The sequence below is a fragment of the Etheostoma spectabile genome, chromosome 7 (assembly GCF_008692095.1).
Source record: "Etheostoma spectabile isolate EspeVRDwgs_2016 chromosome 7, UIUC_Espe_1.0, whole genome shotgun sequence".
Classification (NCBI taxonomy): domain Eukaryota; kingdom Metazoa; phylum Chordata; class Actinopteri; order Perciformes; family Percidae; genus Etheostoma; species Etheostoma spectabile.
In genome coordinates this window covers 18,846,754-18,874,645 of record NC_045739.1, presented here as the reverse complement: position 1 = coordinate 18,874,645, position 27,892 = coordinate 18,846,754, and the positions used below count along the sequence as shown (strand labels likewise).

At 39.1% G+C, this 27,892-nt stretch overlaps 3 protein-coding genes across 17 annotated transcripts in view; 2 read left to right on the top strand and 1 right to left on the bottom strand.

Moving 5' to 3' along the window:
* The window catches only part of csde1 (cold shock domain containing E1, RNA-binding), a 16,795-nt gene extending 10,748 nt beyond the window's left edge, over nucleotides 1-6,047 (top strand). For 5 of the 13 annotated variants that reach the window (XM_032520136.1, XM_032520133.1, XM_032520134.1 and 2 more), the window contains 14 exons: nucleotides 62-187; nucleotides 268-483; nucleotides 654-824; nucleotides 910-1,074; nucleotides 1,259-1,270; nucleotides 1,519-1,536; nucleotides 2,395-2,502; nucleotides 2,765-2,943; nucleotides 3,041-3,153; nucleotides 3,282-3,401; nucleotides 3,516-3,694; nucleotides 3,823-3,986; nucleotides 4,148-4,280; nucleotides 4,545-6,047. In XM_032520136.1, coding sequence (XP_032376027.1) covers nucleotides 62-187; nucleotides 268-483; nucleotides 654-824; nucleotides 910-1,074; nucleotides 1,259-1,270; nucleotides 1,519-1,536; nucleotides 2,395-2,502; nucleotides 2,765-2,943; nucleotides 3,041-3,153; nucleotides 3,282-3,401; nucleotides 3,516-3,694; nucleotides 3,823-3,986; nucleotides 4,148-4,280; nucleotides 4,545-4,592 — 1,752 coding nt within the window. In that variant the 3' untranslated portion in view covers nucleotides 4,593-6,047. The remainder of the gene's footprint in view (nucleotides 1-61; nucleotides 188-267; nucleotides 484-653; nucleotides 825-909; nucleotides 1,075-1,258; nucleotides 1,271-1,518; nucleotides 1,537-2,394; nucleotides 2,503-2,764; nucleotides 2,944-3,040; nucleotides 3,154-3,281; nucleotides 3,402-3,515; nucleotides 3,695-3,822; nucleotides 3,987-4,147; nucleotides 4,281-4,544) is intronic. The other 8 variants (XM_032520132.1, XM_032520131.1, XM_032520127.1 and 5 more) reach the window with 7 other exon arrangements.
* Nucleotides 6,048-7,078: 1,031 nt separating this feature from the next.
* Nucleotides 7,079-9,197, bottom strand: rassf11 (Ras association domain family member 11). The gene is made up of 3 exons (XM_032520137.1): nucleotides 9,125-9,197; nucleotides 8,769-8,881; nucleotides 7,079-8,678 (listed from the first exon to the last, which is right to left on the bottom strand). Exons 2-3 carry the CDS (start codon nucleotides 8,869-8,871, stop codon nucleotides 7,345-7,347), a joined length of 1,437 nt encoding a protein of 478 aa, XP_032376028.1. The 5' UTR covers nucleotides 8,872-8,881; nucleotides 9,125-9,197; the 3' UTR covers nucleotides 7,079-7,344.
* A 4,025-nt stretch (nucleotides 9,198-13,222) lies between these two features.
* On the top strand, nucleotides 13,223-26,506 carry ampd1 (adenosine monophosphate deaminase 1 (isoform M)). Of its 3 annotated transcripts, none has more exons than XM_032521032.1 (17): nucleotides 13,268-13,488; nucleotides 14,980-14,991; nucleotides 16,390-16,398; nucleotides 17,158-17,323; nucleotides 17,525-17,678; nucleotides 18,619-18,784; nucleotides 18,893-19,112; nucleotides 19,438-19,567; nucleotides 20,188-20,382; nucleotides 20,845-20,976; nucleotides 21,250-21,413; nucleotides 21,621-21,747; nucleotides 22,504-22,667; nucleotides 22,838-22,958; nucleotides 24,659-24,832; nucleotides 25,220-25,330; nucleotides 26,073-26,506. In XM_032521032.1, the coding sequence occupies exons 1-17, from the start codon at nucleotides 13,467-13,469 to the stop codon at nucleotides 26,226-26,228; spliced, it is 2,223 nt and encodes a 740-aa protein (XP_032376923.1). In that variant the 5' UTR covers nucleotides 13,268-13,466; the 3' UTR covers nucleotides 26,229-26,506. The 3 variants fall into 3 exon arrangements, with proteins under 3 accessions (XP_032376925.1, XP_032376923.1, XP_032376924.1); XM_032521033.1 differs by having other exon boundaries at nucleotides 13,374-13,488; nucleotides 14,983-14,991; XM_032521034.1 differs by lacking the exon at nucleotides 14,980-14,991 and having other exon boundaries at nucleotides 13,223-13,488.
* Nucleotides 26,507-27,892: the final 1,386 nt, after the last annotated feature.

Below are 27,892 nucleotides of genomic sequence, written 5' to 3'. Positions count from 1 at the left end.
TGACCCCAAATGTGTGCGTGTGTGTAAAATTGTTTTTTATTTTATGTTCTTGGGTCTATAGGGTAAAGAAGTAGCCACAGATGTAAGGCTGCTCCCCCAAGGAACAGTCATCTTTGAGGATATCAGCATTGAGCAGTTTGAAGGCACTGTTGTTAAGGTCATTCCCAAGGTTCCCACCAAAAACCAGGCAAGTGGATTACAAGTCTGGCAATAAAGGCAAGCATATAACATACAATATTCACAAATCTTTCCTTAATGCTTTCACAGAACGACCCTCTACCAGGCCGCATCAGTTCCCGCATTGGTTTCACTGACAAGGAACTGCCGTTTGGTGAGAAAGACACAAAGTCCAAAGTGACCCTTTTAGAGGGAGACCACATACAGTTCAACATCTCCACCGACCGCAGAGACAAGCTGGAGAGGGCTACCAACATCGACATTCTCCCAGACACCTTCGACTTCACCAAGGAGACCCGTGAAATGGTGGGAATTGCTAAAGAATAAATCCATGTGTGACTATTTTTTTTTCTCCTGAATTGGTCCATTGTATTTTGTATTCAGGCATTGTGGAGATGAAAGATGACTTCCACATTCATTTTTAAGTCAATACCTATTCTCAGAAGTTAACTTTGTGTAACCCAATCTTCTTCTAGGGGGTAATTGCGGCTATACGTGATGGTTTTGGCTTCATTAAGTGTGTGGATCGGGATGCCAGGATGTTCTTTCACTTCAGTGAAGTCCTGGAGGAAAGTCAACTGCACATCTCAGATGAAGTGGAGTTCACTGTTGTGCCTGTAGGTCCTGTTTATAAGCTTTTCACAAAAGTATGTATTCTGTCTTACTATTTAATCAGGCACATTTTAATTATTTGTAAATAACAAGCTAAATTAAATGTCCTGTTGTTGCCAGGATATGCTATCGGCTCAGAGGAACCATGCAGTGCGCATCAAGAAGCTGCCAAAGGGCACGGTTTCCTTCCATACCCAGTCTGAGCAACGCTTTATGGGTGTGGTGGAAAAAGAAGTTGTGGCAACCACCAACAAGAATGCAAGTCCCACCAAGAGCAAGGAAAAGGTACCATAGTGCACCACTGACAAATATTGTACATGAAAATTTTATTGTGTACAAAAATAGCCTCATAGTCCAGTCACACCAACATCACATCTACCCTCTTCCCAAATTCTGTTTTTTAGTTCTAATTTTCATCTTTGCTTTCTTGTCCAATGACGTCCTCCTGTTCATGCTCCTTGTTGGTTAGAAAAAAGATAAGGTAGGACTGAGACGTTCCGCATGAAGCCACATGAATAGTTGCTCAAAAAAATGCTAAAGATACTTGTGTATATACAGACTTATACCAATAGTCTATGCTTTTCACTAACATTTAGTCTAAAATATTATTCCTAAAACTTTTTATATGAACAGTCTAAAAGCTCACAAATAATGCAGTGTAAGAATACTGTATTCACAAGTGTGATGTCGGCCTTGTCTGATAGGTGTCTTTCTCTTAATTTGTTCAAGGCTAAAGTTGTAGAAAAGGTTGGCTTTTGGCCCACGGGTTGCCTCCTTTACCTTTTTTTTTTTTAGTTAACAGCATGGTATTTCATCACCAATTAACCCCTTAGAATCATGCACTCAAACTTTGTATCACTGATTCAGTGAGTTGTAGGGCTGCACAATTAATGATGAAAAGGTAGTCCCAAAAGTATGTCTTAGGGAACAGTCTGTTAAGTGTCTTAAGTAATAAAAATAATTTTATTTTTGTCATTCCTAAATGATTATAAGCACCACCTTCATTTAATGAAGTTGTCCAATACCCTGGTCTTTTTGGCACTTGAGATTAAGACTGAAATATTTTTTTTTTACATTCAAAACATTACGGTAATTTTAAATTGCAAGAAAACCGATTAACAAGAATTTCCGGGATCAAGCAGCCCGGCAATCTTAATTAATAGTGTCATGCTTTTGCTGGGATTACATTAAAACACGACTTTTGCAAAAGTGTTCCCAATGAAACCGTTACACTGGTGGGTAATTATGCAGCCCTTTTTTATTGTAGGCTGTAACTCCAGGGCTGTCACAGTAGACTAGGCTAATGCTAACCAACTAGGCTGCTACAGAATAATGCATTGTTTAGTGTTGCCTTGTGTGGGTTGTCTGCACACTGTTTTCTAATACACTACATACTTTGAAAATCACCCGGTTTCATTATTTAAGACATTGATTGCTTACACCAGGTTTGTTGGTGTAAGCAATCAATGTCTTACGTTGGTGGTGGTGTTTGTTGGAAACAAGTGAAGCATTGGTGAGAATTGCCCTCTGCTGTGGCCAGCTGGATCAAGCAATTGTTATTGCTCATTATTGAAAAGATGATATGATTTGTTGCCCTCTCTGTAGGAAGCTGAGGAAGGAGTGATTGCTTATGAAGACTGCGGAGTGAAGCTCACCGTGCCATACCATAACAAGGACCTAGAGGGGGGAGGATACCCACAGGTCGGAGACAAGGTATCTACTGAGTGACACTGCACTCAGTGATTTATTTTTTATTTTTATTTTTTAAAAGATTAAATGAAGACTATACAAAGAGTTTAATAAAAAAAAAAACTAATTGAAAAGGATTTGCACATAAAAGTATTGAACTCTCAGACACTGCTGAAGAGGTGGGAAAAATGAAGTCTGCTCCTATAACAGACAACTGCTAATATTACCCAACTTTAGTTTGTGTGGTCTACCCCCTGTGTGGGACTTATTAATGTTTGTCCTCTAGGTGGAGTTCTCCATCAACGAAGTGAAGCGAACTGGCCAGCAGAGTGCCGTCTCCATTAGGGTCCTCAACCGTAATGCCTCCAATGCCAAGAGACTGCTTGGATTTGTTGCCACACTGAAGGACAACTTTGGCTTCATTGAGACAGCAAATCATGACCAGGAGATTTTCTTTCACTATAGGTACAGGTTTAAGTCTTAGATGCCCTTTTTGGACAAATTCAATTACGTGTTAATGGTTTTCAAAGATCTGTTCTTGTCTGTGTCTTGTCTTCCTCAGTGAAATGTGTGGAGACCTGGAGAACTTGGAGCTGGGCGACACAGTTGAGTACACTCTCTCTAAGGGAAAAGGAAACAAAGTCAGTGCTGAAAAGGTTACCAAAGTGGCTGCAGGTATGAGGGGATTAATTCCAACAGTTTTTGAAAGATTTCATTTTTTTGTCGTTTGTTAATATGGCAATGTCGGTGGGAGCTCCTACAAATAAAAGATGTCTGTGTGTTTTCATTGTTTCCAATTTTAGTGAATGGCATTAGTGAGGATGTTGGTGTGACGGCGATGATGGGGAAAGTTATCCGTCCCTTACGCAGTGTAGACCCTTCCCAGACTGAATACCAAGGGCTAATTGAAGTCACAGAGGAAGGTTAGTGTCAAGTTTTATTGGGACTTGTAGACCCAACATTTAAAGCAGTGTTTTTGTTTTTCTTAGGAAGATTAAGATTCCCCCACCCCCTTGCTCCCTTCTTTATTGTTTCAGGTGCAACTAAAGGTCAGAATTATCCCTTTGGAATCATGGGTATGTCAAACAAGGCCGATTGTCTGCAGAAAGGAGAACTAGTTAAGTTCCAGGTTTGCACAGTAGCCCAAACTGGTCAGAAGATGGCCTCTAATGTGGTTCCTCAGCGTAGAGCCATGGTGGAGTGTGTCAAAGACCAGGTAGTTATTTATTTTTTTATTTTTTGGTGTAATCATTGCACCACGTGTATCCAAGTTACCATGTAATAGGTTATGCTGGAATGAATTGCTTCCAATTTGGAATACTGAAGTTGTTTTGTTGCCCCCAGTTTGGCTTTATCACATATGAAGTGGGTGAGAGCAAGAAGCTGTTTTTCCATGTAAAAGAAGTGCAAGACGGCCTAGAGCTCCAGACCGGGGATGAGGTGGAGTTCTCGGTTGTCCTCAATCAACGCACAGGAAAATGTAGTGCCTGCAATGTACGCAGAGTCAGGTGAGTACTCATAACCTGTTTTTACATTTTGGTTAAATTGACTATAATTTCAACATTGGCTAAACTTGTTGTACTTAAACCTTTTCAAGTGATATAAGATTTTAAAAAACAAAACAATTGCTCCTAATGTTTGAATGCTCACTATGTACCTAACGTTACAGTGAGGGGCCTAAACAGGTGGCCACTCCACGTCCGGATCGTCTGGTAAACAGACTAAAGAGCATCACTCTTGACGACGCCAGTGCTCCTCGCCTGATGATTGTAAGACAGCCCCGTGGTCCTGACAATTCAAAGGTACAAACAAGCCTGTGCTCTTGCCACATTGTCTGTCTCAAGTTATGATTTCAATACAATTGCATATCTGATCAAGGATTAGCTGCTACATTCATAGTACAAATACCGAATTTTACTTGTATATTAAATTGTCGATACAAAGTTTTTCTTTTTTTTAAAATACAGAATTAAGTACCTAGGGAAAAATCAAGTTAATACTTGAGAAGAAAATACTTCTGCATTTGTAAGCTACCACATTAATAACATCTGTCCTCTTCTATACAGGGCTTTAATGTGGAGCGCAAGACTCGGCAGCCTGGTGTCATTGACTGAGCAATACAGAGCCCACCCTTTTGGTGGGATGCTGTCCTAAGGGGCAACAACAGGGGCTAAGGGAATTTGATTTGACACATGCTTGTACACACAAACTCATACATAAAACATACGCACACATACAGTAATTGGCATGTGTAATCTTTATCCCCTTCGATGCCTGCGAGGGAACTTTTCTCATTCCACAGTTCCCTGCCTCCCATGTATGATGTACTTGATACAGAGTTCCACACTGCAGTGTATATGGGGTCTATGAGAGTGTGTGTGCGTATATGTGTGCGGGTGTGTGTGTCATGTATCCTAGAAGTGATTATAGTGTGTAACTGAGGTATTTGTTCTGAGGGTCTTGTCCCTCTAAATCAGAATGATGACTCTGTGGCTGTCTGTCCTTTTTTTGAATCTGCTTTGGTTGGAATTCTGCACCTGTAATCTGTCCAGTAGTTTGCCTGGGTGAGTGACTGTTGGCATGTCTTTTGAGCATCTGCTCCACTTTTTTCTCTTATTTTTGCTCTTTTACCCATGGAAACTTAAAATGGTGTCACTGACAAGTTTCCACTACTGTATGCTTTCCTAAAAGATGCATAAAGCAAAGCAAACTTCCCTCCATAAGGAGGATCATATTTTTCGTGTGCAGGCTTAAACTGAGGATTCTTCTCTGCTCGGTTTTTTTGAGCAGTTTTTAAAACGCTTTATTGAAGAGCTGAAGTGAAAGCATGGTGTTTGTGTGTGTGTGTGTGTGTGTGGTTAATGTATGTTAATGTCAAGGTAGTCTAATGGAGTTACTTTTACCAATCTGGAGCCTTTAGATACCTTTTTGGTATTCACATGCTCCACTAAAGCAATTTTTTCCCCCCAGGTGCAGAGTTCCTTGTGGCATCTTATATCTACAGTTCTTTTTATACTATTTGTTTGTTTTGTTTTTTTCTTGCACATATTTTTGCTTTTTTCCATTGAAACTCAATCTGCTAATATTGAATTAAGTAAGAATAAGGTGCCTAAAAACTACAAGCAAAATTGAAAAAAAATTAGATGCATCCTCTGTTCCAAGCCAAACCACCAAAACATTCAGAACAATCTTAGGGTGGCTTTCTTTTCTAGTAGAAATAATACTGATATGCATCCCAAACCTGTGGGTTGGAATATACTGTATGTAATGTGTGCTTTTTTGCTTAGTGATGGTTCATTGAAACTTGAGATATAACAAAACAAATTTAACTTAAAGGAGAAAGTATTAGAAATTCAGTTTAAAAAAGCAGTAAGAAATCAGGCTACCAGTTATTGTGCGCTGAAGACATGGTGGGTGAGCTGTTGTGCCTCAGCACATGAAGTTACAGTCTAAATTAATTTCAACTTTGGAGATCACTGGGTTTCAGTTGAACCATGGACAGAGGTTCTCATGTACTTTTGTTAATGGTCTTGAATGAAACAATTGAAATAAAGTTTTATTAAAATCATGAGCTATTTTGTAATTGAATTATTTCAGAGGAAGGCTGCTTGATTTGACTGAAAAAATAAATTAGGAATAAGTACCTGCAAAAAACTATTTTATTATGTTGACCAATGTTTCACTCCAGTATTCACTTATGAGCAAGAAATGACCTCATAAAAAAAGACAATTTCAAAGATTAGCCAGCAATTTTTAGATCAAACAAATCCAAGTGCTCCCCAGTAAGAAACAGTTGGTGTTTCTCAGCCATTTACAAATTCACCAGAAAGAAGTCTCATGGACAGCTTTCAGTCCAATCCAAACACTCTAAAACAGGGGTCTTCAACAGGGGGTATGCGACCCCTAGGGGGTCCGTGGAGTACTGCATGGGGGTCGCGAAAGTTTTGGTTGATTAGACTTTTTTTTTTATATTCCCCCCCCCCCTGCAATTTTTTCCACCTATTGAAATGTCTTTAAATACACATTAACATGAATTCAACACACTGTAGTAAACGGATAAATGGAGGCAGAAGATGTCTTTCAGTCATCAATGCACACATGGCACTATAGGACCAGTTTGATATAACACAATTTTATACAATATATATAATTAGGGGGTCCCCGCTCCATCTCGCCATCAGTTTGGGGGTCCTTGGCCTGGAAAACGTTGAAGACCCCTGCTCTAAAATGAACACTTGAACGAGTACTATTGCCGTTGTAGAGAACCATTCTCTGCTTGTTCTCAGACGGCACATTCTTTCAGCGTCACAATTCCATATAGTTCCATGTAGACCGGTTCATCTTCCTAAAGTGCAGAAACTCCAAAATGCTCAGCTGAAAGCTGTCATGAAGCAAAGGCAGGATTATTGTCTTTTTGATTTCGGTCTCTTTCGGTAAGCTTTTAGCATGTAAAATACTATTGTATATTCCGTAATTTACCATAATGCAGGGTCGCATGGGCAAGGAATCCTACCTGCAGATATAATTTAAAACTTTGTGACTCTAATTTCATTGTCTTGATTGATAATGTGCTGTACATAAAATAAGGCTTGGTTTTTTTTTTTTTTTATTGAAGCGTTTTCTGTTCGACATCCAATTTCACCCCCCTATCCTTGTTCCCTTACTGAGGATCACCGTGGTGCCCTTCTAATATGGAACAGTAAGTCTGATACAAATGAAAACAGTCCATTTACAAATGCTCAATACAAGTTAAACCAGTAGGATCAGCATCTTGCATTTTAAGAAAAGAAAATACCACAACTTGTGTGCAATGAAGCATTCTTAGTATTTATTGACTTCAAATGGGTGACCTCTGTTCATTTGATTCTAAACCTTGGTACTGCCCAGATGGATAGTGAGCTCAGAGCGGTGGATCACCTTCTTTTTATTCTGCGATTGAGGGGTTTGGGCTTGAGCCCAGCGTGCCCACCACTCCCTCAGCTCGGTGGGCCCTGTGGGCCGTCGCTCTTTTATCTGGTTGGGAGGATTTAGAGCATGAGGAGGGTGCAAGTCCTCTCTGGGCAGGAACTTCCTGTTAATGTTTACATCCCCATGTGAATCAGATTGCTGCTGATTTAGGTCCTTAGTTGAATCAGCGGAAATCTCTGTGGCAGAACTTGCACCTTTTGAAAACCGCTCTAAATCCTCTTGAACAACGTTTTGAGTAGCAAAGAAATCAAGCCCCTGCATTTTGCGCTTGTACTCCTCCAGTTTAGTCTTGCACCCCACAGCATTAGCCCTCATCTCAAGGAACTGGCATTGCAAATCTTTCTCGTAACCTTCCTCTGCCTTTAATTCATTCTCCCAAAACTTGATTTGTTCCATCTCCTCTTCAACCATTCTCCGCTGAGCCTCCTGCTCAGCTTTTTTGGCCCTCTGTTTTTCCTCAAGCTCCAAAATCTGTTTGTCTATGCACGCTATCTGGACCTGTATATCCTGCAAACAGCTGAGTTGATATATTATGGTTTCTCTTACACTGTTTTTCTCATCTTCAGTTGTAGCGCAGTTTAAACCGGACAGGTCATCAGGTAGTGCCACTTGAGCTTTCAGCGTGTGTTTGCTTTCTTTACTCCTGGTCTGACTTCCCATGCAGCAGGATGTCTGATTGTCCAAGTCGTGCTTTAAACTTTTCTGACCTCTGACTTTGCATCTGCTGCTTTGACCTGGGTTACCTTCGTTAACAGTGAGAGAAACACCCAAAGGGGTACGATTTCTTTTATCTGTCCTCTTACTGCTTTCCTTATCAGAAGCAGTACTATATACCTTGCCTTTACCCAGGCTCTCCAGCCACCCCCAGGCCTCCTCCATGAGCGTCAGAGACTTTCTTTTAGGCCTTTTCAAGACCTCTTTTTGCTGCTCTTCCTCTTGTCTTAAACAGGACAGCGGTGGCAGGCTTTGACGGTGCAAACTTAGTGAACTGCTGCCCCGCCCCATTCTGGTGCCTGCATCTTTTCTTCTTAATGGCGGGCAGGGCTTATATCTGACAACTTTTGTCCTGCTCATTTCATCCCAGACTGAGGGTCCGTTGTGGAGCAGTGTGAGTTGGACCTCCCTGGCCTGCTCACCATACTTTTCAAGAGTCTCCAGAAGGCATTCATTAGGGGCCATGCACCGCTCAAAGTCTTTAAATTTCTCCTGTAAAGTGTAGCGCCCAGGTTGACCTAAAGAGAAGGATGACACTGCGGTTGTTAGCTTGGTCAACATGTCAGTACATAAATGTTGTTACCATGTTGAGCCACAGATGTACATACCCAAGGCTTGAGCCAACGCTATGACCACTTCTTGGCATGTTGTTTTCTCTGTAACTCCGCAAACAACACGTTGGATACCGTCCACCGACACTTTCACTTCCATCGTCCCCAATCTGATTTAAAAAAAAGACAATTCATTTGAGTCAACATGTCTGTTGAGCAGGCCACTGTTAGGGGAAGTAGTGGAGACAGTGATATGACCCCCATTAACATACTCTGTAATCTGTCTGCAAATCATGCATTTTTGTAAGATTTCTACAGTATCCCCTTAAAACTGAAACAAAAAAAAACAGAAAACCAACTTTTAATATTAGCTTTGAAAGAAATATCCATGACATAATATTAGAAGGACCTACCTTCTTGTCCTGTCTGTAGTGCAGTTGCTCGTAACTGATCTGCTCTGGGGGAACGTTCTGGTTTGGAGGAAGTCTTGAGCAATTAAGAGCAATTAAAATTCCTAAAGTCCCTTACCAATGAGGACAGTTTATGATCCCACCCATCTTGCAAAGTTTCCATTTTGCCTGGGGAAAAAAACAAAAACACAACAAAATTGAATTTCTCTAGGTTTACATGAGATAGTCACTGTCAGTACAGAGGTGGTATGAATTACATACTGTAGCTAACACTTTTGGTAGGGCTACTTTTTAAAATGTAGCCCAGATCACTGAATACTATATCCCTAAAATCTAATTTGGAACATTTCATTTCTTTCACATGTCATCATTGTATCGTTAAACACAATTTCAGAAGGTGCCCTGCGATGCCCCGTTACATCCTACTACGCTCTGCTGTGCCTTGTAATGCCGTGCAGTGCCCTGCTATGCCATGAACTACTACAAATTACTATTTTTAGTCACTGTTCCATTGTCTTTTACTGTGACTATTATTGCCACTATTCATTTCAACTCCAACCGGCCCGTCAGACACCGCCTACCAAAAGCGTGGGTCAGGGTCACAGTCATACATTTACACGTTTATTTAAATCGTGTCCTGACTCCTGTGTGACTCCCACCAACTCTCACACAAACACTCAGGACAATCTGGACTACCTCCACAACACATAGGACGCAATTATGTAAAAGTATTTGCCTACATTGAGAGATTTGAAAATGTGAAACTGCTGCGTTAGCCTTTTGATGTGCAGTGTAGTCGAAAAATAAATTTATAGGATGTTTAAACATAACTAGGATTACTTTTGTGGAGTAAAACAGTCTTATGAAACTTGTATCTGAAAACAAACCAATCCTGTATACGTGCATTCACCAGGGATTAAGTGGTTTTGCTGTTATAAAGTCTGGGTGTTCCTATTTATCTTTCTAACAGGAAGGGAGATTATAATCCGAACAGAACATGTAAACATGCTGAACTTGTAAACTGTGCACAAGTGAGCCAATACTATCAAGCACATACTCATTCCTCAGTGAGTCTGTGCTGCTTAATATTCCGATCCCATCATTTGTTAAAATCAGGTCTTCTTCATTTCAGACTATTTTACTTAGACCCAATTCTTTTGAAGATGTATCTTCTTTTGTAAAGTGTCACTTTTTCACTTAATTGCCATTGTTTTTGTTATTTTTCATTGTTTTTTTTGTTTTTTATTGTTGGTTTCATTTGGTCTAAAGTGTTTATTTTGTGGTATTTAACCGTGTTGTGTCTATTTTAAACTGAGCGACTGTTTACTATTATTATCATCATTGATGTTGCTTTATTTTTCCCATGCTGCCTTTAAAATAGTTTCATTTTGTACATTTGTAGTATATATTGTAGATTTTACATTGTTCGGCATTCTGTGAACAGCGAAGGAAGAATTTCATTGTACATAACTGTGCATATGACAATAAACATTTGACTGTAAATAAAAATTTAAAAAAAAGCTTTTTGTAACTTATTTGGGGTAATGATACGATGATGACGTGTAAATAAATGAATACATGAATATCAATGACCTTTGAAATTAATTAGAAAAGTGAAAACCACAGGAAATATCTGTATGGCTAAACACTAACCAAACAACTCCCAGACTGGAAGCCAGATAGGGGAGCACCTGTTGTAATTTGGTAGTGTCTGACTGTCCGGGTAATGATGACAGGAGTAAAATGAGAAGGGTAAACTTGGACTCCCTGTACACTCTTGGTCATGTTAACCACATGCCCAGCTGCTTACTGTATAATCTCTCAGGTTGGTGAGCAACAGTTAGTTCTCTCAAGAACACGGAAAATAAATTGTTCAGAGAACATGTCAGACTGTGCACTTGCTTTTGTTGATTTGTCCTTCAAGTTCACATTCATGTGGCAACCTGGCGAAGGCTGTGGAAATGTAAAATACAACATTTACATGCAAAAAAGGAAATGTTTATTAGATCATTTGAAATGAGCAATTGTAGATTGATTTGTCAGAAGTCACAATTTGTTGAAAGGAAATCCATTTTTATTTCTCAATTGTACAAGTATATTTAGTGAGAACATGCCTTCCAAACAGTTTCAAGATGTTGTGGCTTCTTGTGTCACTAGTTTAATTCCAGTCACCAGTAAACCATAAACTGCTGCATTAGCTGGAGTTTTAAAATGTATGCTTTTAAAAATATAATTTACAAAATGTCCTGTTAAAACATTCGGTCGTTCTTCCTTTTTGTAACTAAACTGACTGCCTGCCCATTTCTAACATGATCTCTTTTATTAGTTGCACCCTAAGAGGAACCTTGACATTTAGGATCACATTCCCTAAAAATAGATGGCTTGTTAAGTGTCTTCGAGCTGGGCAGAGTCTTGATAATCGGAGAAGCAGAAGTGTATTACACAACTAAATAGCAAAGTCTGAGATCATGATGAGAATATTTTTTCCCCAACAACCCAAAATTATAAATACCTAGATTACAGTCCCCACCCTGATATAATTGCTGTTTGCAATACATTTACAACAAGTTACAGTCCCATCCTGTTTTTTTCCTACTCCTTAGATACATCTTGCCTTTATTGCAGAAGGTATCAATAATTCTGAGTCTGTAAATATTGTTGATAATGTTAATAATATTGTGTATTTTTTTGTTGGAAGCCACTCATGTACATTTCGTTACAAACGTGCCAGCACATTGTGTCAAAGACAATACAGTTTAATCAAAATTAATAATTGAGTTAAATGGAATTTTGTTTGTGCTACTCAAAGCAGGAAAAAAACATTAAACAACTTAAACAGTAATTACAATTTAAGAAATATTGTGTTAAAACTGTTGACAGCACGCTTTGTGGATTTTACAAAGCACCAAGGACATTGCTTCTGGAAAAAAAAACACGTCTCTGTTTCTTTTGGGTTATTCATTTTTGCAGCAAAGTTGCTGTCACCAGTTACTCTCCTAATGATAGTACCTGGTAATTCAGGGAATCTTATTTGTGAGGACGTCACCTTCCCCAGTCTACAAGGCCTTTAGGTCCAATTAATATTCCTTTCCCACTCTTAAGCCACGCCAACGGCAGGGGCTGGCCATTTTAATTGGTCTACCACTGTGGTCCATACTGAAATATCTAAATAACTATTGAACGGATTGCCAGGGAATTTGGTACAGATATTTGTGGTCCCATGAGGATGGATCCTGCTGACCTTTTTGAGCCTCTGACTTTTTATGTATCTGATGAATATGTATCTGTATGGATGCCAAACTGACATACTTTGTGTTTAGTGATGATTAGAAAATGTTATGAATGCTAACACGCTAAACTAAGACGGTAAAACAGGTGAATATAATCACCTGGCGCACAAGCATGTTAGCATTGTCACTGTGAGCATGTAAGCATTCCGATGTTAGGAAGCAGTTCAATGCCCCGCTGTGCCTGAGTACAGCTTCATAGACCCGCTAGCATAATGTCACTTTGATAGCAAAAAAGTTTCTAAAGTTGGTCTGTAGGGCTCAGCAGAATTTGACCTGCTATGCAGACATTCTGCAGATCTCAGGTCTAAACTTTGCTGTGAAGATGCACTTGAAATGTCCTAACTGGACGAGAAAAATGTCAAAAGGTTCAGGACGTTTTTTAAAGGATCTATTATCCTTCCCTTATTAAAGTTGTTGAAAAAATTACAACAACAACATAAAACCACATGGACACCTTTTGTATATCAGTAATGTGAGGTGCAAGGACATCTCCAATTTAGGGATTTGCATGTTTTCAAACCAACCAAAGGCACCACACGATGACAATCCACTCCACTTGTGTATTGTTCCCTTTAAAAAGTTTTAAAAATAACCTGCCATCAATTCTGAAATGTTTCTTATTTCTAAACTCCCATGCAACAGTAGCATTTTTGTCACCTGTTGCATTTGCAGTGGATAGAAAGGTGTATTGTGATTAACTAAAAACCTAGCCTAACCTAGCCTAGCCACCTAGCATGGGCAGAGCTACTTGTGCAGCTATCAGGGTGTTATATAATATAAGTTCCCTCATACACACATACCGGTCTCTTTGTCTACACTCTGTGCCAGTCAGGGAGTCCTGTGTGCACATGGACAACTTAAAATAGACCTAGACCCCCGTTACATCTAGGCGTATCGCATGTGGGCATGGAAGGTTCTGGTTACTCGTGGGAGGCAGAAGGATCTTAATATTGCACAGACCAAGCACAGGGCTTCACACTTCCCTACTACAGTGGCCCAGTGGCTGACCACCATTTTCCAGTCCTCAGGGAGCGTTTCACTAGAAGAGCGTCACCATGCCTAAAGTCTTAGTACCAGGTGAGTATGGGTAGGATTGCTTGGTTTGGACCACAGGTTTGGACGTGCACTCTCATCCTTAAAAGGAGTGTTTGGATAGAATTTTCTAAAGGTTATTTTACATTGACACATGATTATAAAGGTGAACCGAGGAAGCTTTCACCAAAAATGCATTCATTTTCATTTTTGTCATGGCAACACATGAAAAACTAAAAACAAACGTCTGTTCTGTCAAAATGCCACCTTCATGTCTGCTTTGTTAAGACTTATAGAAAATAAGGATTGAGAACTTCCAAAACATTTGTTAAATAGGCTCTGAATGCATATTGAGCCTAATATTACAACACTAACTGTGTGTAATATCCACAGTCACTTATGGTAATAAATTCCCATCTGTTGCCAATGTTACATTCTCCCTATAATGGTTGGCACTGACAGCTTTAGTGGCAGGTTCATTGGGGTTAAATTATTCTAGTTCCAATGAGAAGTACATACTGACTATTATGTAGTCATCACAAGGCGCCATCTTCTCCTCAGAACTAAAACTCTTTGATGAAAATTTTTGTGATTCAAATGTTTTTTTGTTCTTTTATGAGCTCAACTGCAAGCATTTAAATTCATATTGTAAAACTCCAGGTTTGTGTTTCAATGCAGAATCTAGTGAGTGAGTAAATAACAGCTGTGAATATGTTAAGAGATGCTCTTTGGTGGATGTGATTTGCCAGTAGATTCTCCTGGGTCAAGTGTAACAGGAGATCAGGTCATGCTCAATTAGTACTTGTGTTCTTGTAGTTCACTTGAACTTGTAGTTCATCCCCAGTATAAAATGCTCTATCATCACTAATATTATAAATGCTGTAACGGTTGCTAATTATAGGTTTACAGTACTTTCACCAGGCACTGCTGGGCAACTAGCAAGTATGATGGCATGTGATACAGTTAAGAGGGTGACGAATAGAAATGCAATGGTGGTCAAAGCAGCGGCTGTCTGAAGAGCTAGATTTCACAACTAATACCATTAGGTGGTATTTAGCAGGTATTTGTGGAGAATATGTTTGACACCATTTCTACTTGTTGCCATACTCTGATGTGGCTGCAGCGATTTCCCGGCAGTGTTGTCGTGCTGTTCCATTCAGGCAGGTTTGACGATCTGCCGGAGCATGTGTGGAGAGCTGACAGCAAATGTGTTCAAATTCAGATGAGTCTTTTATTGAAGTCCAGTTTACCTAAATCCCAAATTAGCCATGCAGTTAGTTTTGATTTTATTTACTATATTTATTTTTATGCTGCAGCACAAACGTTAACAATGTATTAGCATGTCATAGACCCTCAAAAAATAATCAACATAACTAACTGTAGACTTTTTTCTGCTAAAGGAATAGTCCCAAAAAGACACACGGACGGACAAGTTTCTGACTACCTTTTTATTGCTGCTTTGAGACATAACCACATTGTTTTGTTTCCCTCTAATCTGGACTGTCCCACCCTGACTGTGACTTTTTGCTTTTACAGCAGAGGGAGGAAGTGAGTATGGAGCTAAGAAAGTTCTTGAGAAGTTTCAGGGAAGATGTCAAGCATTTCACATGCATGATTTACTGTGTAGCTGTGAGACAGTCACGTCACCCAATATTCTTTCTCCAAAGTGCATTTGAATGCAACCTAGTTATATGAATCTTGATGAATGTTTATTCCATATAAAATGAAAAGCAATGGAATAACATGAAAATTAATTTATAACCATTTATCAATCTATTGTTTACATTCAATATCAGTTTTTTGGTTCATTATACTGTCTTTGTACTATTGCTTTAGAAACAGAGCATCATCTTTAAAACTGAACTGAATGTGAACATATAAATTAATAAATGACTTTTCCCAGGTAGCTCAATGACTCTTCCACCGTGAGAATGTTGGCAAAGAAGCACACAACCAAGACCAATTTTGAAATTCAGACTTGTTTGAGCCATTAACGGAATGCCATGCATACACAGGAAATGCATCTTTACCTGCAGAAAGATGTTTCGAAATGGGAGCAGTGTAGTAATGAAATCACATTACAAAGGTATCCTGCACATTTGATTCCTAATGTGTTGCTTCACTGGGAGAACTGGGAACATCTTTGCATGTTTCATGAAGATGTAATTACCAATCCTTTGTCCAGCTGATGTGATTTCAAAAGTAACTGTAAAATTAATTTAACAGTCATGTTAAATTAATCCCACTTAGCCATTCACCATAGAGCGAATGCACTGGTCTAATGTTTCATTTCATCTGAATGTATTTCTAAACTATGTTCATTTTGTCAATTACTGATATTAGGGCTGGGCGACATTGGCCAAAATTTATCATCCTGATATAGGTCATTTCATATCTCAAAAACTCAAAAATATGTATCACAATATAGCTTGTCTTCTGGTCTATGTGAAATAACCACATGGTAAAGCCTATTTAGTATACTTCTGTGTAAACAAATAAATGGCAAATGAAAAGTTATAAGCATTGTTTTTCATTTTAGTAGGAACTTTAGCGCAACATTAACATGACAAGAATGCAAAATTTGTAATATACTTGTAAACTTGTAAATAGTGCCATAAATCAGTTTTGCAGCTGATTTTTCAACACTGCAAAAGAAACGATATAGGAAAAAACCTACACAATAGACATTTTGCATATTGTTTTGAAGATATACTGTCATATCACCCAGCCCTAACTGATAAATGTTACAGTTCAGTATTACAGTTCCTAAAGTGTCATGTAAGGTATAACTTTGGCAGTTACATTTGGTCATGCATATACTGTAAAACACAGGAAACAGGTTCTGTTTGTATGTCATCTTAACATATTTCTAACCAATGTTTTTCTAAAACTCTCTTTTTTGGGTCATATTCCGGTTGGTGCTACTTTCTTGCTGGGCATTATCAGGTCCTCAGAGTAAGTATGGAGGGTGAGACATAGAACAGGAAATCTCTTTCGTCATAGGCTATGTGTGAAACTGGAGTTGTTGTCTTAGAGTAGAAAGCCTTGCCTCTTGGCTAGTAAGTGCATGTAACAGTCAAAGTTTGATCTTGAGAGTAGATGGACATCAAGTTCTGCCACTCATGCCGTGTTTTATTGTGTCATTGTGTTTCTTATGAACACTTGTTGAAGAACTGTTGTTCTTCATAGCTTGGTTCATAACTCCAGTCATTATGAACCTTGACCCTTTTTCCTGTCATTTTTTCAACAACATTCAAAAGTTCCAAACAAAATCATCTCACTCACATCCACATAAAGCCACTTACATCCGGACTGATGGGATGCAAACAATAATAATATGCTAAAAATACAACGAGAGATGATAAGAAAACTGGGTCTGGAGTTAAAAACATACATTTAAAAGGCTTTACCATCTTGTATCCACATTTGTCCAGTGTACAAAACAGTGTATGTCAGTGCTACTTCGCTGTATTTCCTCTACGTGCATGGGACCAAACTGGCACTGAAGACTTGTAGTGGCTGAGTCAATCTTTGGTCATGTACACACTGCATGTGCAGGTAATGTATGTGCCTTTGTCACGTCATCTTCATGCAGCATACGTTAGCGGTCAAGAAATTCTGTTTGGGGCTCGCCTCATAGCCACAGCCTGTATGGTGATGATGGGAGCAAAATGCATTTCACCCTACGGAATAAACCTTTGCTGTGCCTGACAGAGACCGATGATAAGATGCGGGCCTTCGCGGAACAGGTCTTTGCATCGGACACTAAGGGCGAGGACATCCGTGATGAAATCTCAATGTTTGATGTGGCTGAGGACTGTCCCATCATGCACCATGAGATGGCCCACCACCTGCACACTGATGATGATGCTGAGAAACGGTGAGAGGCAGGAGATTATGTGTTGCCAGTTTATGCTTGTGGCACAGCTTAATAATGCTAAATCTGCCAGAGCAAACAAACACAAGCTCACAGATTTGTCCTGTTCCCGGACAAAACTTGTTTGGCTTTCACAACAAACATTTCAGAAATTTTGACAATGGATGAAGCCAACCATTAAACATCACCCCTCCTTATCCACAGCAAGAGGCACCAGCGCTCCTGCACTATGGCTGTGCCTGTTGCTGGTTCTCACGCAGCCGCTACCTCTATAGTGTCAATGGAGGTGGACACACCCACCTACCTGGAAGTGCCTGACTTCCAGAGAGTGGCCATCATTGGAGACTATGCCTCTGGGGTAATGGTCACTTTCCACTTACTCAATTCAAGTTTCCAAATTCAAATTCCCTAGCCTACTTTGGTTGTCTTTAAAAAACATTTTGAATATCAGCCACCTTTTTAAACATTACCTAGATATATCAAATAAATAAATAAAATCATCACAGTAAGTAGCAATCAAACTCATTGACTGGTGGTGATACTACAAGTGCTGCACTGTGAAAACGTTTTTTTTTTTTAAAGTTCCCTCAATTTCTGTCAAAAAAAAACAAATTTGAATATTTGTTTTTATTATACTCCTCATTTAAAATTTTGTTTTACTTTAAATGTATGCAATACCATCCTTTATTATGGTTAGAAGTTGATGTGGATGTAGATTTTGAATTTCTCTGACCGGTATGTGTGTCAGCGGACTCGGGCCTGCCATCAGCAAATGTGGACAGGGGGACAACATTTTCCAAATTACAGTAGGCCCCCCATCCATACCCACTCCACCACCTCAGACATTTGGATGGGCTTCTCCTTGGTCTAAAGCCGGGATCATCTGTAACCTTTGACCACCCCCCCCCCCCCCCCCCCCCCCCAGTCACAGGGCCTCCCTCTCACAGAGGCTCATCTGGGTTCAAGTTTAAGTTTCATGATAGTGGGTTTGGCATGCAGGGAAAGAAGATTTTTCAAGGAGCTGATTGTTTTTTCTGCTTTAGCCTACTCAAAACCTCACATTTATTAGGACATATTAACTGACAATCAAGCCTCCACCTGTTCCATCAAACAAAGATAAATCCTTAATTAAATTAGGTATTAAGGCTTTTGCATTAGTGTAAAGCTGGTGGTGGATCATTTTGTTTTTGAAAGGAATGCCCCAAATGTTGCCATAGCTGCGTATTATTGGAGGTTTTGCAGAGCTGTTTTTGCAGGTAACTGATGAATCTGTAACATCTTTTATATCTGTCATTTAGGTCACCATGGATGACTTTGAGCTGTCCTGTAAGGGTCTGTACCGTGCCTTGACCATCAGGGAGAAGTACATGAGGCTGGCCTTCCAGCGCTTCCCACGCACGGCCTCCCAGTACATGCGTGAGATTGAGGGAGAAACCTTCAAAGTTGAAGATCAGGTGCAGCCAGGTGAGAAGAACAGGAGTTGAGGCTCAATAGGGTGATGGAGTTTACATAAATGAGCTAATGCAATATGTTTTCAGTACCCTAAATGTGTATGTTACATCTGTCCGTCAGTCTTCACATCTCCTCCAAAGAACGGGGAAGATCCCTTTGATACCAAGAACCTGCCAAAGAATCTGGGATATGTTGCTCGTATGAAGGATGGTGTCATCTATGTGTACAACGATGCTGCAGCTGCTGACAAACATCAGCCCAAAGACCTGCCCTGCCCCGACTACAACACCTTTATCGATGACATGAACTTCCTCATTGCTCTCATTGCACAGGGCCCGACGTGAGTCCATTGAAATCTGAATTTTAGAATTGAAATATCTCAGTTATATGTCCGTTGTCCCTCCAGAATTGTACTCGCATCCAATTTTTGTACAACCCAGATCTTTCAAAATGATGTCATGTGGATGACCCCAGAGTTGACTGACTGTTAAGTAATTTAAGTTCTATGTGTGTGGCCCTGGCGATCCACACATGGGTGCAAGAAAGGTCAACAAATAACAATAACAAGGCACTTCAAATCAAATTTTCTCTATTCTAAACAATTATGAAATATGTCCATTGGTCTGTCACAGTGCAGCTCATGTGTTGAAATGCTCACTTTGCAGTAAGACTTACACTCACCGCCGCCTGAAGTTCCTGATGTCCAAGTTCAATGTGCATGAGATGCTGAATGAAATGGAGGAGATGAAGGAGCTCAAGTTGAACCCCCACAGGGACTTCTACAACTGCAGGAAGGTAACCATGAAAATAATTTCGCATGGAAACGGCTTCTAATTTAGCTTAAGAAAATATAAGCTGAATAAAACGAACTAAATCAAACTTACTCCTATACGTCTTGCCATTTTAATGTGGAGGGATGTAACAACAACGCATGTACTATGTTTACTATCTCCACAGAGATCGGGTTTTAAGGAAAATTGTAAAATAAAGTGGAATCTTTGCGTTGTTCCTCCATTGACTGATTGGAAAATCTTTTACATTGACTCTAATGGAGGGGAATGTACTGTAGATCGTAGAAATGTAGGTAACAGTCAAATTGAATGAGTGTCTGGTGTTATGTCAAAACACACACGGTAATACAGAAATATACAGAAAAAAGAAAATTAAAGAGTCACAATCAACATTGTCAGTGTACTAAAACATTTTTATAATTAAGTTGTATCATGTATTTCAAATACATTTATATGTAAATGATGAGTCTCTCTACATTTGAATTTTAAACTTATATTTCCCACTTAGTTTTGCTGTCCTGGTCCTCACTTGCCTCTGCCATGCAACTTGGGTGTATCTTTAGCACCCTCCTGTGACCAAGCAGAGTTGTTACAATTCATCATGTCTTCTCTCTGACATTTTAGGTGGACACCCACATCCACGCTGCCGCCTGCATGAACCAGAAGCACTTGCTGCGCTTCATCAAGAAATCTTATCGCGTTGATGCTGACCGTGTTGTGCACAAACTTAAGGGGAAAGAGGTCACCATGAAGGAACTCTTCGAGTCCCTTAACCTGCACCCTTATGACCTCACTGTGGACTCCCTGGATGTGCACGCTGTACGTAACTCACTTGTTGGAGCATTTGTGGCTTCAGATGCGAACAGACATAGCTTCCAATTGAATAACCATGTACAAGAATAACCCTAACCCTGACTGTGTCAGAAAGCATCCAAGTGGAATTGATTTTCTAATTGTAAGTACACCTATACTGAGGAGTTTCAGAATAAAAAAGTAGCTGGGAACAACAGTTAAAGGTTTATGTTAGATATATATTTTTTATCGTAATTGTCGGATTGTATATACTGGTAGACAGTGCAATAAATACATTGCTTTAAAAATGAACTAAACTAAATCTAAGGGACATCTTTAAAATGTAATTGACTTATTCACTTCTGTTGGATTATAAAGCCCTTGTTGCAACATTTGCATTTAGAATTAATCATTGCTATTGTCCCATCCCCTCAGTCAAATTGCCGTGATCTAAATCTCTTTTCTTTTCTCTTTGTTGTGACTCTGAAGGGAAGACAAACCTTCCAGCGTTTTGATAAGTTCAACGCCAAGTACAACCCTGTAGGAGCCAGTGAGCTGCGTGATCTGTACATGAAGACAGAGAACCACATCAGTGGAGAATACTTTGCCACCATCATAAAGGTTAGTTTCTATATAATAAAAAAAAATGAATAGATAAAAAACATCACAGATCACAAACTTGTTTTTGGTGTGAAGATAGTGTGTAACAAAAGGGTGACATGAAGAGTAAACAATAGACATACATTATACACAGCAGTTATGTTAAATGTTGGTGTCATTGATAATTGACGGTTCTATTGTCTATTGAGCAGGCTACTAATTTTTCACACGGATCATCTATTATGTCCTGAACGTCATGTTATCTAAGCCTGATTTGACCTTTGTGTAAACCAGGAAGTTGCCAGTGACCTGGAGGATGCCAAGTACCAGTATGCAGAGCCGCGTCTGTCCATCTACGGCTGCAACCCCAACGAGTGGCACAAACTCTCCAGCTGGTTTGTCAAGCACAGAGTCTTCTCCCCAAACCTTAAATGGATGATTCAAGTACCCAGGATCTAGTAAGTTTGTAATCTTTCTTGGATTCTTTCTTTTACGCAGTTTCAACCCACTGTGAGACAGAGGGGGAAGTAAATATCCTGTTGTGGATCAATTATAGTTTCTCCCATGGAAGCTTGAAAATATGCTCAAAATGTGTGAAAGAATGGCTAGAAAGATGATTACAATTAATATTTTAATGAATCTGTTTTGTCCCTCCTCTATTTTAGTGACATTTTCAGAGGCCGGGACTTTGTGCCCCACTTTGGCAAGATGTTGGAGAACATTTTCCTTCCTGCGTTCCAGGCCACTATCGACCCACAAGCCAACCCAGAGCTCAGCATCTTCCTCCAGCACGTGAGTCGCAAACAATCACAAAAAGCGTTCACACTGTAGGTCACTGGGATGATCGGAACAGTTCAGACATAACAAGATACCAAGTCGAACCTCGCTGGCATGAGTTAGGGACTGTGTTAAAGGTCACTGGGGTAGAAATTTGAGTTTATTTGTATTTATTTAGTTGAAAAAAAAAGCATTATCGATATTTTCTTCAGACCGTCCCGTTATAAAAACTGCATCACCCTCCCAAAACATCTAAAAATAATGTATTTCTGTCAAAGATAATAGTGAAATATAAGTGAATTGAATATTATCTTCACCTTCATCTCAGTGACACACATGAAAATCATTTGGATGTAGCTTTTTTGTGATCAAAATTATATATTGACACAATAAGATCAAAATATGTAGTAAGAAAAAAAAAAAAAAGGCCCTCCCCTGCTTTTCCAAAAAACATTAGACTACCGTCCCTTCAGCAAAAAATAAGAATTACAATACCCTTTTCCAACTCCACCTTCTCCCATAATCATTTTTGTGCAGTTCCTTAAGGATGTAGTTGTGGTATAAATGACACAACATGTACCTGAGACATGTTGACATGTCCAGACATGTGGATAGCAAATTAATAGACCACAAATGTCTGCTGAAATGTAGTCATGCCCAAAAGACGGCAACCCATTTCTCACAGTTATCTTTGTCTAAAGACCCAAGGAAACCTCCAGAGGAGAGGCCTCTGTTCCCTGTATGATTAACCATTTCATTTCTGGTTTGAAGGTGACAGGTTTCGACAGCGTGGACGATGAGTCCAAGCACAGTGGTCATATGTTCAGCACTAAGAGCCCCAAACCACAGGAGTGGGACCACAACAAGAACCCCTCCTACACCTATTACATCTACTACATGTATGCCAACATCGCTGTGCTCAACCAGCTCCGCAGGTCAGTAACTTTGTGTCTGTGCGCACACAGTTGTCGTTTACAGTATTTGTATAGGAATATGATAAATATAACTTATTTTAACAGTGTTTTAACTGATCTTTCACTGCAATTCCAACGACATACATGTCTCCATTCCATAGTATAATACTTGTTTATCTTCTGATTTCCAGACAGAGGGGGATGAACACATTCACATTCAGGCCTCACTGTGGTGAGGCCGGTGCCATCACCCATCTGCTGGCTGCCTTCATGACTGCTGACAACATCTCTCACGGCCTCAATCTCAAGAAGGTCAGTCCTCTCTTCACGTACTGCAATCACGTCTACAGTCACATACAAGGTGTCAGACTGTGTTCTTTAAAGGGACCGGAAGGTTATTATTATATATACAGTATAGATATATATATAGCAGTGTCATTAGAGAGGAAGATTAAAATACATGTGCTTTAAATTCTTCACTGGATTGGAATTTATATATTATTGTCAATGTAGTATACATCATCAAATAATCTAACAATCTAGGATAGAAACATGTCTTAGAGGTTTGCTTGTGAGCAGATGATACATGAAATGATACCTTTGTTGATGAATGGGAAACCAGCCAGCCAGAGACAGCTCTGTAGTCAACAGCACATTTACAGTGTTGCAGTATACAGTATAATAATATATACTATTAAATATAATATTAATAATCATAGTATAGCTAACATTAGTTTATCAAAACGTGTTTACTGTTTTGTTTTATTTTTATAAAATAAAAGGAAGACAATTGTAATTGGAAAACAAAGCACAGTAGATGAAAGACAATATTTAAATGTACCAATAAGAAACTAAACATGATATTTGAAATGAAAAATGAAATGAAAAAAAAAAAAAAAAAACTTGAATTAAAAACCTGTTCAGCTGAGCATAGCCAATACCACCATTCTCTACAACCACCATAGCTGGAAGTTGAAAGTTTTTTTTTTTTTTTTTTTAGTCTTTGAATGCATCAGTCTCAAGTCCGGAAGTGAAATATGCTCCATTATTACTGTCCTATGATAAGCAGAGATTGTGAGATCCATTGAAGTAAAATCTGTTTCAAGACATTTCATTTTCTAAGACGTACATTAGTGATGTGCATGCTAGGAATACCAAGAAAAAATATAATGGAATGTGAATTCAAGATCAGTTTCTTTTGTTTGTTTAGTGTATACAGGGCATTTTCACAGTTGTTTGTCATCTGGAAGCTTAGACATTGTGTAACTCTACCAGTATTTGTTTTGCAATAATGCAATAGAGAAGTTGCACTAAATGTGGAAAGATGATCAGGTGATAAATGCTTGTTGTGTAGTATTTTGAGTTGTAATGCTCTACTCCGATTACAGCTTTTTTTGTATAGTTCAATAATCTTCCTACATATCTGTAATCTCTACTCCCAGTTCCCTCTCCAATGTCTGTCCAAGCTCCCACATACAAAAAACTGGAGATATTACAACTAATTAACAAGGTTTTTCATGATATAATCTCTTATCTGAAAATCCTAATAGAAGTTCTCTCTGAAATATCATATTTTACATCTGATTAAAGGGCATGAAGATCCCATTCTCAAAGAGGTCCCATATGGTATAAATACTTTTTAGGCCAAATGTTTGAAATCTGGATCTAAGTGGGTGTTATACTGGATCTTCCTCAGTATGTTGTACTGCCCTTCAGGTCTTGGCTGCAATGCTATTGGGTTATCTTTCACTGATTTCAGGTTTCTTCAGAAAGTTTGTAAGGGGATATCTGTACTACTGCACAGATAATAATGTAAAAGTGCAATCTTTCTCTGAGAGTCATCCTATGAGTAATGCAGTTATTACATTACTTATTGCTGGTTCTGCCTGCTTTATTGTCAAAAATCAAAGTAAGAAAAACACGTCAAAATGCCAGGCCTTGACAAATAATTTTGTAAGTTGACTGAACCGGATCTTGTAAACTGATCACATCTATCGATCTTCCACCACCAGAGTCCTGTGCTGCAGTACCTGTACTTCCTGACCCAGATTCCCATCGCCATGTCCCCTCTCAGCAACAACAGCCTGTTCCTGGAATACGCCAAGAACCCGCTGCTGGAGTTCCACAAGAAAGGCCTTGTGGTTTCTCTGTCCACTGACGACCCCATGCAGTTCCACTACACCAAGGTCTGAGCACATGGAGATAGTGGTCAATGGTGCATACTGTGCTGTGTATTATGAGTATCGTATAACATCTAGAGATGAATGCATTTAGTTTTGTTGTTCACGTTGAACAGGCAAAACCACATAAAGCACACTCAAATGTATTTTTTCCTGTTTATATGCTTACCATTCATGTTCATTCAATGCATGAACATGCATTGTAAGCATATAAACTAGTTTTATGCCATTCAGAGCATGGAAGTGAATTGCACATACACATACTGCAAATAAATCACAATCACAAACGTATGTAGTATAGCTGGTGGGAGCTGTGTCTACAAGGTCTCTTTTGAGCCTCTGTAACTTGAAGTACAGTAGTAAGAGTGCAAGTCTTGGCCTTTATGTTCACAGGAACCCCTGATGGAAGAGTACGCCATTGCAGCCCAGGTCTTCAAGCTCAGTACCTGCGACATGTGTGAGATCTCCAGGAGCAGTGTTCTGCAGAGCGCCTTGTCTCATGAGGTAACACACTTGATAAAGAGCTTTACATGCGGTAATGCTTTGTGGACCTTTTTAACACATTTAACCCTTGTGTTGTCTTCCCGTCGACCATGCAAGTTTTTGTTTTTCGGAGTCAAAATTTAAAAAAAAAGATTTTTCAACGTTTGGTGTTTTGTCACTTTCCTTGATGTTTTTGTCACTTTTTGCAACACTTTTGTTGCTTTTCTTAATTGTTTTGGACACTTTTTGCGATGTTTTTCTTTATTCTTTCTGCACTTTTTTTTTACAGTTTTGTTGAAGTTTAAAAAAAATGTCACTTTTTTCAATGTTCTTTTGTAAACATTTTTTTTCAAATGCTATAAAATTTAATAAAATACCTAATGAAAATAGTGAACGGAAAATGTATTCTACCTGTGAAGAGCATTGTAGGGAATAATCCACTTTATTTTCTTTGACAATTTGGTTGAAAGAAAACCCAAACTTCTGATATAGAAACTTTTTGAAAATGGGTCAAATTTGACCCGAGGACAACTGGAGGGTTAATATAATTGCCCCTAAGATTTATCTTTCTTTTTTTATATTGGCAACATTTTTGGCGCAAAACAGTAATTGTACTATGTTTCTTGGCGAGAAAGCTTAATGTTAAATCCTCTCAAAGACACAGATTCTATCCTCACCGTGTACAGGCTGCTCTTAAATCAAAGAGATTACACATCATGGTCCACATTGAGACGCATGCTTGTGGCTGTCTTCTTTGTTCCAGGAGAAGAGCCACTTCCTGGGTAAAGACTACTTGAAGGAGGGTCCAGAGGGCAACGACATCCGTAAGACCAATGTGGCTCAGATCCGTATGGCATATCGCTACGAGACTCTGTGCTATGAGCTCAACCTCATCAAGGAGGGTTTAAAGTCTGAGTAAACACTCAAATCCCACTTACACCCAATAAAACTCATCTCTATTGTGAAAAGTTTCCACATTTGTTTTTCACAGTAACTCTTAAACAATTGAATCTTAAAGAAACTCAACTTCTAACACCCTGATGTTCTCTCCTTTAGAGGAAGAAACATTTTGCTAAATGTCATGACTCTACAACATCTGAACACAATGTCCAATTGACTTGTACACTACAGTCTATGTATTCCACGAGGAGAAACAACATGTATAAGAATGAAAGGAAATAAAATCTGAAATAACAAGTGCCTTTGTGTGGTAGCTGCCCCATTGATGGATTTTGAAATGTTATCTGTACTACATTGCAACATTGTTAACTTGACAGCAGGATGTTGTCTAGTTGTACTGATTTTGTGATTAAGGCAGAGCTGCTGCTCATTAACTCTGACCTGTGAGTTGTAAATGAGACTTAATATGCCCTCTTATTTGGAACCTTGTTTATTTTACACTGTGTACCAAAAGTAGTTTTTGATGGCTGTTGTTTCCTTTAGAAGTTTAGCCGCATAGACATTTAGCTGTGTCAGCAGAATGAAGGAAAGAAAATGTGCATCTGTCATGCATATTTAATTAAGTTATTAGTCTGAATTGTTGCATAATGCATCACTTCTACCATTAGTTATTGACAGAGCCTCCATGATGTCTACCAATCCCACAATGTCTACCATTTCCCATGAGGAACACAACATCAAAACTGGGATGGCAAAGTCAACATTTGCTATATTATCTGGATAGTGTTCACAAATAGACCTTGTTGCATAGATGATGATGTTTATGGTTTCTTTGCAAGTCTAAAGGACAAAATTACAGGGGTTGTACAAGACTAGTTGCCTACTTTAATAATACTAATAGCCTACCTTTAGCTTATAGTGTTGTGGTCCACGATTTAGGCTACCTGAAAAAACTGATCAATTATGTAGACTATGCTCTGAGTCTGCTCCAGTCCATTGTAGGCTATAGACTATTAAAGTAGGTTTCACAATTCTGGTTCTGCTGCAAAATAGACATTTCTTAGCCTTTGACATTAGTTGGAGTCAGGCGAACTGAATAAAGAAATGGGTGCTCACAACAGTACCAACGCTGTCCATCACTTGCATGCGCCACGACATAACATCTCGTTACTTTATGAATGAAAGTAAAGTCCAAGTTATATTTATTAACTCGTGGAGTAGAGCAGGTGCAGCTCATAACTGAGTGCCTATATTTCCCAGGACAATTGAAGACAACAGTATTTATTCATCGTTGACAGCTGCAGCGGTCGATGGGATGACGTCGTCTCTTTTGGCTCGGGAGGATTCACCCAAACTTTCTCACATTCACTCCGCGTCAAGCTCGAAAGAAATACCCTAAGTAAAACAGGAAGTCAAATGACTTGCCTAGAAAATTGTTGTAGCTACGTTAGAAATAAGACAGACATATGGAATGGGTCTACGAGGAATTGTGTACATCTCTAAAAAAAATTACTTGAAAGAAGTGGGCAAAGTATAGGTGTGCAGATCAGTTTGAGGCAATGTTAGGCTGATATTGCCTCTGACAAACAAATAAAAAGCATGTCCACCACGATTTTCAAAAACCCCAAACAATGTGGATTTACTTTGAATTGGTACACTGTGTAGTCCATAGCAATTGATTAC